General features: G+C 39.1%; 1 protein-coding gene across 1 annotated transcript; it reads left to right on the top strand.

Annotated features, from left to right (window-relative positions):
* Positions 1–5,264: 5,264 nt before the first annotated feature.
* hapln3 (hyaluronan and proteoglycan link protein 3) lies at positions 5,265–10,484 on the top strand. Its single transcript, XM_004564534.5, has 5 exons — positions 5,265–5,379; positions 5,870–6,044; positions 6,634–7,032; positions 8,434–8,736; positions 8,826–10,484. Exons 2-5 carry the CDS (start codon positions 5,891–5,893, stop codon positions 9,140–9,142), a joined length of 1,173 nt encoding a protein of 390 aa, XP_004564591.3. The 5' UTR covers positions 5,265–5,379; positions 5,870–5,890; the 3' UTR covers positions 9,143–10,484.
* The last annotated feature ends 2,900 nt before the right edge of the window (positions 10,485–13,384 follow it).

The following is a 13,384-nucleotide window of genomic DNA, read 5'->3' as shown; positions in this document are numbered from 1 at the left end:
ACTTTTCTTTTCCCAGACAATAAGTGTGACTCTGGTTATTCTCTGCCCTTTGTGGTTTGAAATGAAATATCTCGATGCAAATGTCTCAAAGCAATTAAGTGGTTTGCTAACATGCTGGGATTCTCACAGAATGGATCAATAACACTAAAGCAACTGAGCTTGAAGGTTAAGGTCATTAATGTTGCCATTATGTTTTATACAGGAATACCTTTTAATGCCTCCATTTGTATTTTGTGCACCTAAACCATTTCTTTTATGTACAGTAGACATTCTGAAAGTTCTAAAAGGGCAGTTAAAGAGGGTTTTGTAAAAGTATGTAAAATATATTTCATAATTCCTGACTGTTACTTGTGACAAAACATTTTTGTCAAACTTCCCTGTCACACAGATCTGTGGTTTTGCATGATTTTTAGAAGTCTTGTCTATGGGCGACCGTGGTTCAGGGGATTGGGAAGTTCATCTGTAACCGGAACGTTGCCGGTTCGATCCCCCAGCTCTCTTTGTCCTGGTAGTTGTGTCCTTGGGCAAGACGCTTTACCCTACCGCCTACTGGTGTTGGTCAGAGGGGCTGATGGCATGATATGGCACCCTCGCTTCTGTCAGTCTGCCCCAGGGCAGCTGTGGCTGCAACTGTGGTTTGCCTGCACCAGTGAGTGAATGAATAGTGGAATTGTAAAGCGCTTTAGGTGCCTAGAAAAGCGCTATATAAATGCAATCCATTATTAATCTCGTTGATCTCAGTTATGTTGCTACATGAAAAAGAGAAGAAGACGCAACATTATCTCAAAATTTAGAAATTAGCAGTTACATCAATGTCAGACTCTGAAGACTTGAGAAAACATCCAGCACCTGGAGAGCACAAACATCTGCCAAGCTAGCTCGCTCTCTGGGAAGAATTTCCTTTTAAGGGAGGAGCGTTGTAATCAAATATACTTTTAAAAAAGTTTGTAGTCCAGTTAAAACAAGCACAAAATGCAGGCTTTTGTTATTTTGCCTGTTCTAACCCATTTTAATATACTTCACATAATTTTGATTACAATTATTTGTTATTTATGTGGATGTAGTGAATGTGTAACACTTATTTCATTGTTAAGTTAATTTGTTTAAATGTCCAGTAATAAATATCAAGTCAAAAAAGCTTTTCATCACAAGTTTATTCTGTTTTTAACATTGTCAAATTATTATTTACTGAAACAGTTATAACTTCTTACCGTAATTTGATGTCATACATCAACTATAATGTCATTGTAAAATAACATGATGCATAGAATCGTCATTTATCATGTACTAAATAATTTTAAGCTGTCAATGCAAACAATGGTAGTAAAAAGCAGAGTCTTAAATAGCTCCATATATCATTATTATCAGGTTGACCTTCAGATCAATTTATTGATCCTGAACTAAAGGTCAAGGGTCAAATGTGATGATATTTTAAATGCCTACACTGTACTTTCTATTTGTTGACAATGTCGATTTTCAACCAATAAATCGTTAGCTTGACCTTAAAAACATTGATGGATGTAAAACAAATTTTAATGGATTGTCTACATGACTCTGCCCTACACCTCTATAAAGTTTTATCAGAATTTATTCAAAACTTTTCGAGCTATCATGTTTACAGACAGAATGATTACATGCACACACACAAATGGTACCATTTAGAGGTAATAAAGAATACCTCCTCCTTTCTTCTGTTTTCTCCATCACTGAGACCATAACACCGATTTGTGTGTGTGTGTGCGTATTACCTTAATTACAAAAAATTTATTGCGGGAATGAACTGATAATTCATATACAACATTTGGACTCCAAAAGTATATTATCTCCTTTTAGTGTATATATGGGCCTAATATGGCCATCAAACGGACCTGGGGGGTCCATTATCAAGTCAAAACTCTGATTTGTCCAGTTAATGTTCCTCCACTTACAAAAGTGCACTTTCTTAATGGTAACTTTCTTATCTTACCAGTTAAGTATACCAGTTACTTGTATACTAGTTAGCTTTAAGCAGTAATGCAAAAAAGGGGTTGATTCTGGAGGCATTTTTGAGAGAGCTGGGAACCTTTGTGTTAGGGAGTTTTTATTGTTTTATTTGCTTATGCTTCAAAAGTTATGTTATACATATTTCACCAGACAGTTTTCTGTAGAAACAGGAAGCTGACCCTGTGACACTGACAAGAGACCAGCACAGAAATACATATCCGCAGAAGTTGACTTGCATTATATTATTCTTAGAAATTGACCTGCAACACACATACTCTGTGACACACACACACACAGCTTGCATGCAGACAGACATCAGGACCTGCGTAACAGGAAATGTGATTATATTTGCATATTGACGATGTAACCTATAAAAATAAACGAATACTGCAGTTCGGTGTGATTTGCTCTGAGCTTTTCACCCGTGCCGCACGTTGTCAATCTTAAGTGTCTCAGTGTTGTTTACTCACCTGACTGTTTGTTAAATGTAAATCTCTGACACTTTGTAATGATATTGGTGTGTAGAGGCTTCAGAAAGCCATCAACAATCAATCTCAGACTGATGAAGTCACAACTTATGTGGCTGGTATGTACAATAACAGTTAAACTATGTAAACTTTAGAAATAAATACACGTACAAGAACATAAAAAACATTAATGCAGATGGCCGCCCCTCCCTGAGCTGGTTCTGCCAGAGGTTTCTTCCTGTTAAAAGGGCTTTTTTCCTTCCCACAATCGCCATTTGCTTGCTCACACAGGGTCATCTGATTGATTGTTTTGAGGTTTCTCTGTATTATTGTCAGGTCTTTAACTTACAATATAAAGCAGCTTGAGGTAACTGTTGTTGTAATTTGGAGCTGTATAAAAAAACTGAATTGAATTATATTGCTTTTAAATCTGAATGGATATGGTTTGGTTACATTCTCCATACAGTAACCGTATTTCACAAAAGCTGATAAACTTTTTGTACTGGGCATTTCATGTGAACCAAATTACATGTGAAAAAGTTTTGAGACATACATTTTTGACTAAAATGAAAGCGTGTGTTTAAACTACATATGTCTGGCCCTCGGTGTCATTCTCAGTGTGGCGACTGTGGAAAAACAAACAAATTGTATGACTAGCATGTACATTGTTTACTCATTAAAATCCATTCTTTTAATGTTTTCCAGGGATTTGGGTCAACTTTTTCCTCAACATCCCCAAATCCACTACCACACCCCCCCACCATCTGCAGGAATAGTGGCGGGCTTGGGTTTCTGTTATGCTGGCTGGGTGTTAGTGAAGTCACTAGAAAAACATCAGTGGCTGCAGAGGGCTGCCCACAGAGGAAAGCATTGCGTGCAGAAGATTATTTTTTTGAAGGGACTCTGTTGGAGGATGATCATTTGGAGGATGGTGCTGTCGTGCCAGGGCAGTTTTAAGGTTCACCGTGTAGCAGTGTCAAGAGGGCAGCTTCCATATGCACCTTCAGCCCTCACTCAGATATTCAGGCGGCGGCACATTTTACAGGCCTCAGTGGAGAACTGGAATTGCTCTTGTTTCCCACAATGTCTCCTTTTGTTTCAGCTAGTGACTGAAATATGAGTTCATATGGCAATATTTTTTCCATCTTACTTGAGGTCAGGGCCAAACATGGCATGGAATATTTTCTGTCAGCCTCATTATACACGAATCCACAAGCTGACAATGACTAATTTTACAATACTGCAGAGACTAGGCAGCTTTTACATGTCTGTAGGTGTTAATAAGATATAAATAACTTATTTGTTTTGCTCTTCTTTAAAGGCACCAGATTTTGAGGATTTTTTTCTTTAGAGCTTGCACTGACTACTACAAATATAATCTACCTGCACTGTTAAATTTTAATTAGGCTTTGAGGATTTTTCTCTGTTTTGAATTTGCTCTAAACTTTAGCTGTGATTATGTGAATGAATGCTTACATGAAGCTACAATGTCTTCAAGCTATACTTAAACTCTGCGAAATAACAGATAACATAGTTGTTATCTGTTATTACACAGCTACATTTGTGTAATAACAGATCAGGTTTTGGTTTTATTTTAAATTTTGGGTTTGTCTGGTTGGATTTGAGCACATTTTTGTGAGGTCTTAAAGAGGTTGACTGGACTGAACTGACCCCTATAAATTTTTTGTCAAATAGCAGGCTCCATCTGTATGCAAGATGTAGTACACTACGTGTGTGCTGCAGTCATATTTACTGTTTAGGATCTTATTCCATGTGGCATCATAAACATAAGAATGTTTAATGCAACCTTTTACTATTGAAATTGTGTGAGATGGTCAAAATGTTTGAACTGCTCACTGGATAACTTTTCTCAAGCAAAACTGCTTCACTACTCAGGTTTACTTAAGGTTAGACAGATAAAATGCTACAAAATAAAATAAAAATAAAGCAAGAAGCTTGATTTAAAAGTAATTAAGTTGAAAAAGAAATATTATAATAGTAGGCTACAATATTGCTCCTAATCCAAGGCAGTTTAGAAAGCTAAGGTTGTTTTTTTAAATTTCTTTTTAACAATATTAATGTGGCCTAGTTGTTACTTTTAGGACATAAAATAGGCGAAATTAAACTTAAAGTGGAGGAAAGGAGTTATGTGGAAGCTAAACTGAAACCCCCGAAGGAAATCTGGGCAGTTAAGAGGTGCAATGAAGGGATTACAATCAAAAAATGTTGGATATTATCACATTTATTACAACATGCGAGGCTGATACCCCGTCAACGCCCTGGTCTTTTAACTCTGGACACTCCCATTAGATCACTGAAGTCTGCAAAACAGATGCTCATAGTTTTCACGGTGTCCAAGTTAAAACATGGTGAAGATCAGGCCTTTGCAGTAGTAAATCACGATCACATCCCAACCTTTTTAAAACCCGTTTTTGTTCTCTGTGCTTTAAACCAGGAAGTCTTCTGATTGCTTTTACATGTTTATTCGTGTTTTATTTTAAAATCGATGACTTCACTTGAGTTGACCCAACTTTCCAAATGTATTTTCCATTTAATATGAAAACAGTTTCTCTATACTTACACACAGAGATATTCTCTTTTATAATAAAGGCTTTTGAGCATTGGATTTAGCAGTTTGGCTCACTTGCAAAGGCAAACTAGGCTGCATGCACTAGCATTAGTTTGGCACTCTTGTGTTGACGCATCAGAGTCGGTAGAAAAAGTTATGACGTGCTGCGGCGGCGGTGTCTCCATTGCAGGACGATCTCATTGGTTCATCGGTGATGAAGTCTTTGCTCGAGATGCCTCAGCTCGTGACGTTGGCGCGCGCTCCCCCTGACTGGTTGGCTGGTAGGACGGTCCGGTGAGCAGAGACAGAGGATGAGGAGTAAGTGAAGCGAAGACACGTTCAGCGGACAACTGCTTTTCTGTGAGTGAGATTTGGATTATTTTTGTATTTTATAACTGGTCCCATGAACATTATCTTTTATTCAGGTGGTAAAACAGAAGGCTTTACTTATAAAGAGCTGAAACCTTTTAATGTTTTCGTGAAGATAAAAGAAGGCTTATAGTTTTCTGTTACTCAGGAAAGTTTAAGCTAATACGATGAGAGATTTGTCGGCATTTGTCTAACGACCGAGCTGTTAGGGAAAGTTTCTTCCGTCTCTTCAGTCTGTGCATTTGCTTTATTTGACGCCAAGAAATGTGAAAGGATCAATGAGAGTACTTTTACACAAATTCATTGAAAGTGTTTCGCAGACAGTTTTTTTTTCCTAATAAATCTTATTTATTTATTCTGACTTGCGTTTTAACCGATAGTGTGTAACTTTCTCAAGCACAGACACATATAGATCGTTCGAGAGCGTTTAATCTGTGGCGCTCAGTTTAATTGTGATAGTCCTGTTGGGTATTTTCGACAGCTTTTAAGCTGAAGGAGCTGAATGAGCTTTGCTGCAGCCATGCTCAGTCTACCGCGCCCCCTTCTGGCCACCTGCGTGTATCTCCTGCTGCTGCCGGGCTGTCAGGGCAGGATCCTCGGCTACACCAATGGTTTTCACTACCAGGACATCAGCAACGGGAATGGACACGGAGAGAGTAGGTTGTCCGTGTGTTTGTGTGGACATGATTAACACATTCTGTGGTACATGCATCAACACACAGCTGGTCGGAACTAATTAGGATGTGGGAAAGCAGCTGTAATTTATGAATTTACAGGCAGTCATCCAGGGCTAACAAAACAAATACTGTTAGTAGTGAGCGATGTGTGTTTGTGTTACATGTAACATGTGTTTTTGGGATATTCTTTTATCTTCTTTTCTCCACATTTCGGTAAACACATCCATGTTTCTGTAACTCTAAACAGACTTTACAGACTTGAGTATCGTGTAATCAGATTTGCATTGTTACTATGAAACTCAAAATAATTTGGCAAATGGTAAACATGCATGCCGACTGTGCACTGATTATCATAGTTTTTATCTGTAAAATACAGGCTAATAATATAAACCATTTGGGTGAAGGCACAATTGACCTTCATAGACTTCATACAGGAGGACAACGGGGGAAGGTACAAGTTTATTTTGCTGTGATGGTGGTAAATTTCGATAAAAACCTTCCATTTAGACTGGCTCTGTTTGCTTTAATTCGGCCTTTTAACATGTTGTCTTTCTTCTGACTTTTCTAGTTTATTTTAATGGGATTCGTCTCCACGTGGAATCCCCTCAGTCTTCAGTGTCAGCCACTAGGGGGAGCACTGTCACCCTTCCGTGTCACTACCACTATGAGCCTGAACTGACTATACCACGCAAGACCCGTGTCAAATGGTCCTGGTTGCCTGCCAACACCATGACTCCACAAGTTTCTGCTGATGCCTTCTTCAAGGAGACTGAGGTTATGGTTGCCATGGGAAGCCGCCACCGCAGCTACGGCAGCTTCCGTGGCCGCGTGCGCCTGCGACGCTCAGCGCCAGGGGACATGTCTCTAGTAATCAATGAGCTACAGGTCAACGACACAGGAAGATATCGCTGTGAAGTGATTGATGGCCTGGAGGATGACAGTGTGACGGTGGATCTGGAGCTACGGGGTAAGATTTTTGTTTTTGAGTTTGGGCCTCAACGTGAGTCAGGTTGGATTAATTCTTGTGGGGGCCACAAAAAATGCTGTGGACTTTTGGTTCCAAGAGCAAGAGGGAGCTGAACTCAATAAAATCATAAATCAATCAAATCAATCATCTGTGTTAGAATGGAGACCTCTCTATGGTTTCACCCTACCGTATAGCTGGATTAGGCTCTACGCTTCCAAATAATAATGGTACTTCTAATAGCAAAAAAGTAAATTATTATTTGTTTCCTAAATTATGAATTGATTTTATATTTGAAAACATTTCCATAGGACCATATAAAATGTACAAAATAAGTGAAATGAAGCCCAAGTCTTATATGCTGAATGAGCAATTTTCAATAAATGGGTTTAAAATCTGAGCCCAGTATCAAGTTCTGTTTGATCTCCAACAGTACATATTGCAAAACAAATATTTAATTAATCACATTACCATAGAATAGCAGATTATGCATATTATTTTAGGGCCTTCAACAGCCCTGAGTACCAGAGACATCATAGTATTTGAAATCATCAAATAGATTAACAATAACAGTATCTAGTTTCATCTAGTATCTAGTATCAGATTGGACTTGCAGTTTTGTTATTTTTATGCAGACAAAGTTTGTGATAAACGTTAACTTGTTAAACAAAGTGAAAGCTTAAGAGAGGATTCACTGTAAAAGGACAATGAATAAGTGGATTTATTTTTCATAGCAGCTTTATAGGCTATAAGGTGCTCTTGTTTGTAGATGTATTTTAAGAATATAATAATGTATTTTGGTGACCCTACATTTCCCGTGAAACTTGTGGTATAGCTGTGTGCATGTTGGACTCCACAAGACCTGTCCTTTGTCACATTGTCAAGGCACAGTCATGCTGCGGAGGGTGTCTTGTCTCAGGATCTTAGTTCTACTTTTTATAGATGATATGATTTTTTTTTTTTAGCATAATCAAATGATAGGCTCCAGCTTGAGCTGTGTGAGAAGCGGCTGGGGGGAGAAATAGCACTTCCACATCTGAGGCCAGGGTGAAATATGCCCACTCTGTGTCGTTGATGACTGCTGTGGGGGACTACTACCCTACTTGGAGGTGTTTTCATGTGAAATGGCACTTTATAAATGGGAGTCAAATGTAACCTATTTCCATCCAACAATCTTCTTTTTTTTAAATTTGCAAAACAAAAATGAAAAATGCTGACTTTATTTTTTTTACCAGTCATAAATGAAAAAAAAGAGGATTTTCTGAACTCTACATTTCAGAATATACTTAAGATTTGACATGAGCATTATTTGAGTTGTATTTTGGGGTTTTCTGATCATGTTGAATTAAAAAAGAAATGTACTCATTGAGAAACTGTTGTAATACATTGTTCCTTCACATACAGGTGTGGTGTTTCCTTACTACTCTCAGAAAGGACGCTACCATTATAACTTCTTCAGGGCCCAAAAAGAGTGCCAGGATCAGGATGCTACTTTGGCTACATTTGAGCAGCTCTTTACAGCATGGGAGGAGGGGCTAGACTGGTGTAATGCTGGCTGGTTGGCTGATGGCACAGTGCAGTATCCAATCACAATCCCACGTGATGGTTGTGGGGGCAAGAACTTGGCTCCTGGTCTACGGAGCTATGGACAACGAGACCGTGTCCTTCACCGATATGACGCTTTCTGCTTCGCTGCGTCTGTTAAGGGTGAGTATGAGCATGTTTGAGTTCATTTTTTTACATCTAAAAATTCCAGGTCATTACAGTTTCTTCAATGATTATTCTCTTCTGGATAGGGACAGTTTACTTCTTAGAGAACACAACCAAGCTCAACTTCACTGAAGCAATCCAGGCTTGTTCCAGTGATGGAAGTCAGATTGCCAAAGTGGGCCAGCTGTATGCTGCATGGAAACTGATGGGATTGGACCACTGTGATGCAGGCTGGTTGGCTGATGGAAGTGTCCGTTATCCTATCACAAAGGCCCGGGCTAACTGTGGTCCATCACAACCAGGTGTGCGTAGTTTTGGGTTCCCCCCTCAGTACCTGAAATTCGGTGTCTACTGTTATCGGTCGATGCTCTGTTTTAACGCGGGACAAATTAAACCATACTAATAGTGAAGCAGGTTAAAGCTCTGCTTGAGAGGTTAGCATTAGATATAGCCTGGATGCAAATTAGCAGTTAGCCAGTTTATTCCTCTCTGAGCTATTTTAAAGTAATGGAATTTGGTTTATCTCTCTCCATCTCAAATAGACCAATGACACAATTGACTATGAAGCAACTGTTAAACTAACTGTGGACATCAGTCTTGCCGACATGTCATTGTTAAACATGTAAATCCAAAATCATGGGTGTTATTATGTTGCTGCAAGAGCATTCACTCTTTGTTCCATCAGTCTTTTTCCTTCACACCTGTCACTATCCATTTGACAGTTGTTCCTGTTTGGTACACAACAGATGCTGATATGTCTGTGGTCACAGCTGGGTTTCCAGTTTATCTCAGAGGTGTTAGTTGGGGTTATCATCACTGTCTCAAGGCTCACCCATTGTGCTAGGTATTGCCAAAGTCCCAGCACTGGGACTTTGGCAATACCTAGCACAAAAAAGTAGATGTGTACATATATCATTAGAGTTGGAGGCACCATTTATTTGACCTGCAGAGAGTAAGTTTGACCATAAACTCAGCCTGACACCAAACAACATGAAAGTACCCAGACAAGCAAATGTTCATATACTGTTTGCCGCTAAGTGCAACATGTCTCAATCACAGCAAAATCTTGCAGTAAAATGCACAAGGCCATTGTTTATTCCTGCAATTAAATGATTTGTGCTGTCAGTTTCCATCTCTGCTAATTTAACTTTAAACTTTCTGCAGCTATTTTGAAATTTGGTTGAAGGTTTTTGACATTGATCCACCACTAATACTGATTCATTTGATGACTCATTTCAAGCTCAGGGAAGGTGTACAGACTCAGAAAAGTCCTCTTCCCATCCAAAGTATTTCACTGGTGTCCAATCATAGCTTTCGTTTATATTTCTCAACCATATAATTCAGAAGTTTGCACTGACCCTTTAACCAAAACAATACAAAGATTAAAAAAATAATCAGTTGTAATAGCTTTATACCACAACCACAGGCTTTTGTGGAGCATCTTAATGGTTAAGGGAGTAGATTTTATTTCCCTCTAAGATCTTTCCAGCTGGTCCGCAGTTTTCTGTCTTACATTTGAACATTTTATACAAATATAATGTGTTTCTTTTTATTTTTAAAGGCTGATTAAGAATTGTGTTCTCTGTTGGAGGAGGAAGTTCTGGTTCTCGGTATTACACTACCCTATTTATGTTCATTGTCAAAGAATATTTACATACAAACATACCTTTTTTGTTTTCATTATGTCTGTGCATTTGTACTACTTTCTACAAACTAATAAAAATACTGCTGTGAATACACTTTCATTTGAGTAACATTTTTTTTATGTGGGTGGTGTTACTTAAACAAATTCCTTTAAATCCTGCTGTTAAAAAACCTACGTTAACATTTTCAATTGTTTAACTACATCAGCGACTTCAACACCAGTGATGGGTGATTTTTCCACTTCCTCCCCAGACTATGCTTACAGTAAAGAAGGCATGGTACTGAGGATCTCCTAAAGGTGTTCTTCCTAACTATATTCTCGGTCGAAGTCAGGAGTGTCCCATCTCCACTGTCAACGGTGTATGTAGAATACCACTTCCCCTGATGGTAGGACCTCAGTAACCATGCTCAGGCAGGGTACACTGGACCCTTGATTTGTTCCACTCACCCGGATTTGCTGAACCACTCTTTGTTTGGCCCCACCGCCAGGGAGACATGGGAGACCGTATCAGGGGCAAGTTGGCCATAGCTCATGAAATCTTGCACAAAACCCTCCACCGTGATGCGGTGTTGATTCACGCAGGGGTATACAAAATAGAAAAAGAGTGTCAGAAGCTGAACATTTAGGATAGTGTGAAGCAGCTCATAGGTCTTTGACTCACAGATTACCTTTACACATACTCATATCATCATTTGAAACTTTGGCTTTATTTATTATGAGCATCTAGTGCTGTAAAGGAATATACAGAAGGGGAAATAAGTTTGCTCACTTCTAAAGAAATGAACATTCTCTCATTTTTATGGTAGTTTCATTTTAAGAGAGAGAGATAGACAATCAAGAAAAAACACAAAATATATAAAAGTTATAAATTTATTTGCATGTCATTAAGAGAAAAAGGTATTTGATCCCCAACGGAAAACTCGACTTAGTACTTGGTGCAGAAACCCTTGATGGCAACTGCTGGAAGTAGGAAGACGTTTTTTATAGGTGTTCACCAGGTTTGCATACGTATCATAGATTTTCTGTAAGATTGAGGCCGAGTGTCTGGTGACTATGCCACTCCATGACCTTAACTTGTCCTTCTTTAACCACTTCTTTGTTGGCAGTATGTTTTGGTTCATTTTCATGCTGGAAGACGCATCCATCTTTAGACCTCTGAAGGAAGGAGGTTCTCGGCCAAGATTTTACAGTATGTGGTCCCAACTTTGGCTCCTGAATGTGATGAAGTCGTCCTGTACTATTAGCAGAAAAACAGCCACAAAGGATAATGTTTCCACCTCTGTGCTTGACTGAGGGGATGGTGTTCTTTGGATCATACTCAGCATTTTTCTGTGGACAGTTGTGCTTTATCTATACTTGATGATTTATTTATTGTGATGTGAGACACAGCCAATAGGTGGGAGACTGAACTCTGTCTGGATTGTAAGGTTCAAATACTTATTTCACTCAGTGACATGTGAATAAATGTATTAACTTTTATGTAACAACTTTTATGTAACACATTTTTTTTCTGGATTTTTGAGTAAGTATTTTATCTTTCTTTATTAAATTGTAACTACCATAAAAATCTGATTAAATTTTTTTCATTGTAATTGAGCAAATCAATGACGCAATCTTACAAATTCAGCAGGGGACCAAGTAATCATTTCCCCCATTTCATATATATGTGTATATATATATATATATCGGGGGTGGTCCCCGATTACCACGGGGACCACCGTTACCTTCACCCTCCACATCCTCTCGAGCTCTTCTCTGAGCCCTTTTTTGCCGTCATTGTGAATGTTGGGTATCGAAGAATCCATAGGTCCCTCATCCTATTCATGTAGCCCCTTCCGGCGGGGTTACTTGCGTAGTAGCATTCCAACAACGCCCATCGATGCCTTCTTGTTCCAGTAGCCCACTTTTCGTCAGGGTGTCCTGGTTCCTCAACACCTGATGCGGACCTTGTTGATCCGGGCGACATCCGAGCCGGCATGCCTTCATATTTATCTGTGTCGCTCATGTCTGCGGTAGGCTTGCTTCGATAGGCAGGAATCGAACTTGTGATCCTCTGTTCCAAAGGCGTGTAGTCTAACCACTACGCTATCCAGCTGCTGTATATATATATATATATATGTGTGTGTATATATGTGTGTGTATATATATGTCTATCTATCAAAAAATACAGAAAGTGTGAAAGGCAATGAGTGGTTCTTAGTTATGTTTCAATATTTTGGATATCCTTTAATATTGTGTGATTTGCAACTCTGAAACACCTTCTATGATTTGTTCATTGAATTTCCTGTTTGTTGTAGATTGCAAACAACCACTAAGAAGTCTGCTCACTAGGTACTGATTCAGTTTCACTTTACTCTTCAAACGGGAGAGTTGAAATAGGTTCCTGAGCCGTACAAAACAGGCACCTTATGTAAAGCTAACATGCGCCACTCTGTCTGGGCACTATGTGCTTTTAGATGAGTGGAGTCAAACATGTCGCTACGCCCTCCTGCATGTGGGTGGGAACAGACGTTCTAGTGACTATGCTGCCACTGGATTTTAGAAACACATCCTATTTACCTGAGTGGACACATACAGATTTCATGCCTGCACAGGTTGGAACATACACCTCAGATCACTGCACACATATGTGTCGTGTAACCACGAAGGCAGACTCACCACACGGATGTGTATACATGCCTGAAATATACACACAGCTACACTGCCTGGTAGAAATACACAGAGCAGATCTGTTTGCTGTGACTACAGTGATGAAGGTAGCTGCTGTAGTGGCCGATGAAGGAGCTATTTATCGTGTGCTTTTTTTCACAGTGTATTTCCACAGGAAGGTAAAAACAAACTGTATGCCAGGTTGTGCCTCTGGCTCCAGAGACTTTACCTCAAATTCGACCGCTTAAGGGAAAGATGCTTCCATAAAAACGACCAAAAGAAAAAAAAAATTTTTCAAACAGAAAATGTTGATGACTCTTGAATCGTTAAGAATAGGACAAAAATTCCAGG

This window comes from Maylandia zebra, linkage group LG7, assembly GCF_041146795.1.
Source record: "Maylandia zebra isolate NMK-2024a linkage group LG7, Mzebra_GT3a, whole genome shotgun sequence".
NCBI lineage: Eukaryota > Metazoa > Chordata > Actinopteri > Cichliformes > Cichlidae > Maylandia > Maylandia zebra.
The sequence above is the reverse complement of the archived record's forward strand: the minus strand, read 5'-3'. Positions and strand labels throughout refer to the sequence as shown.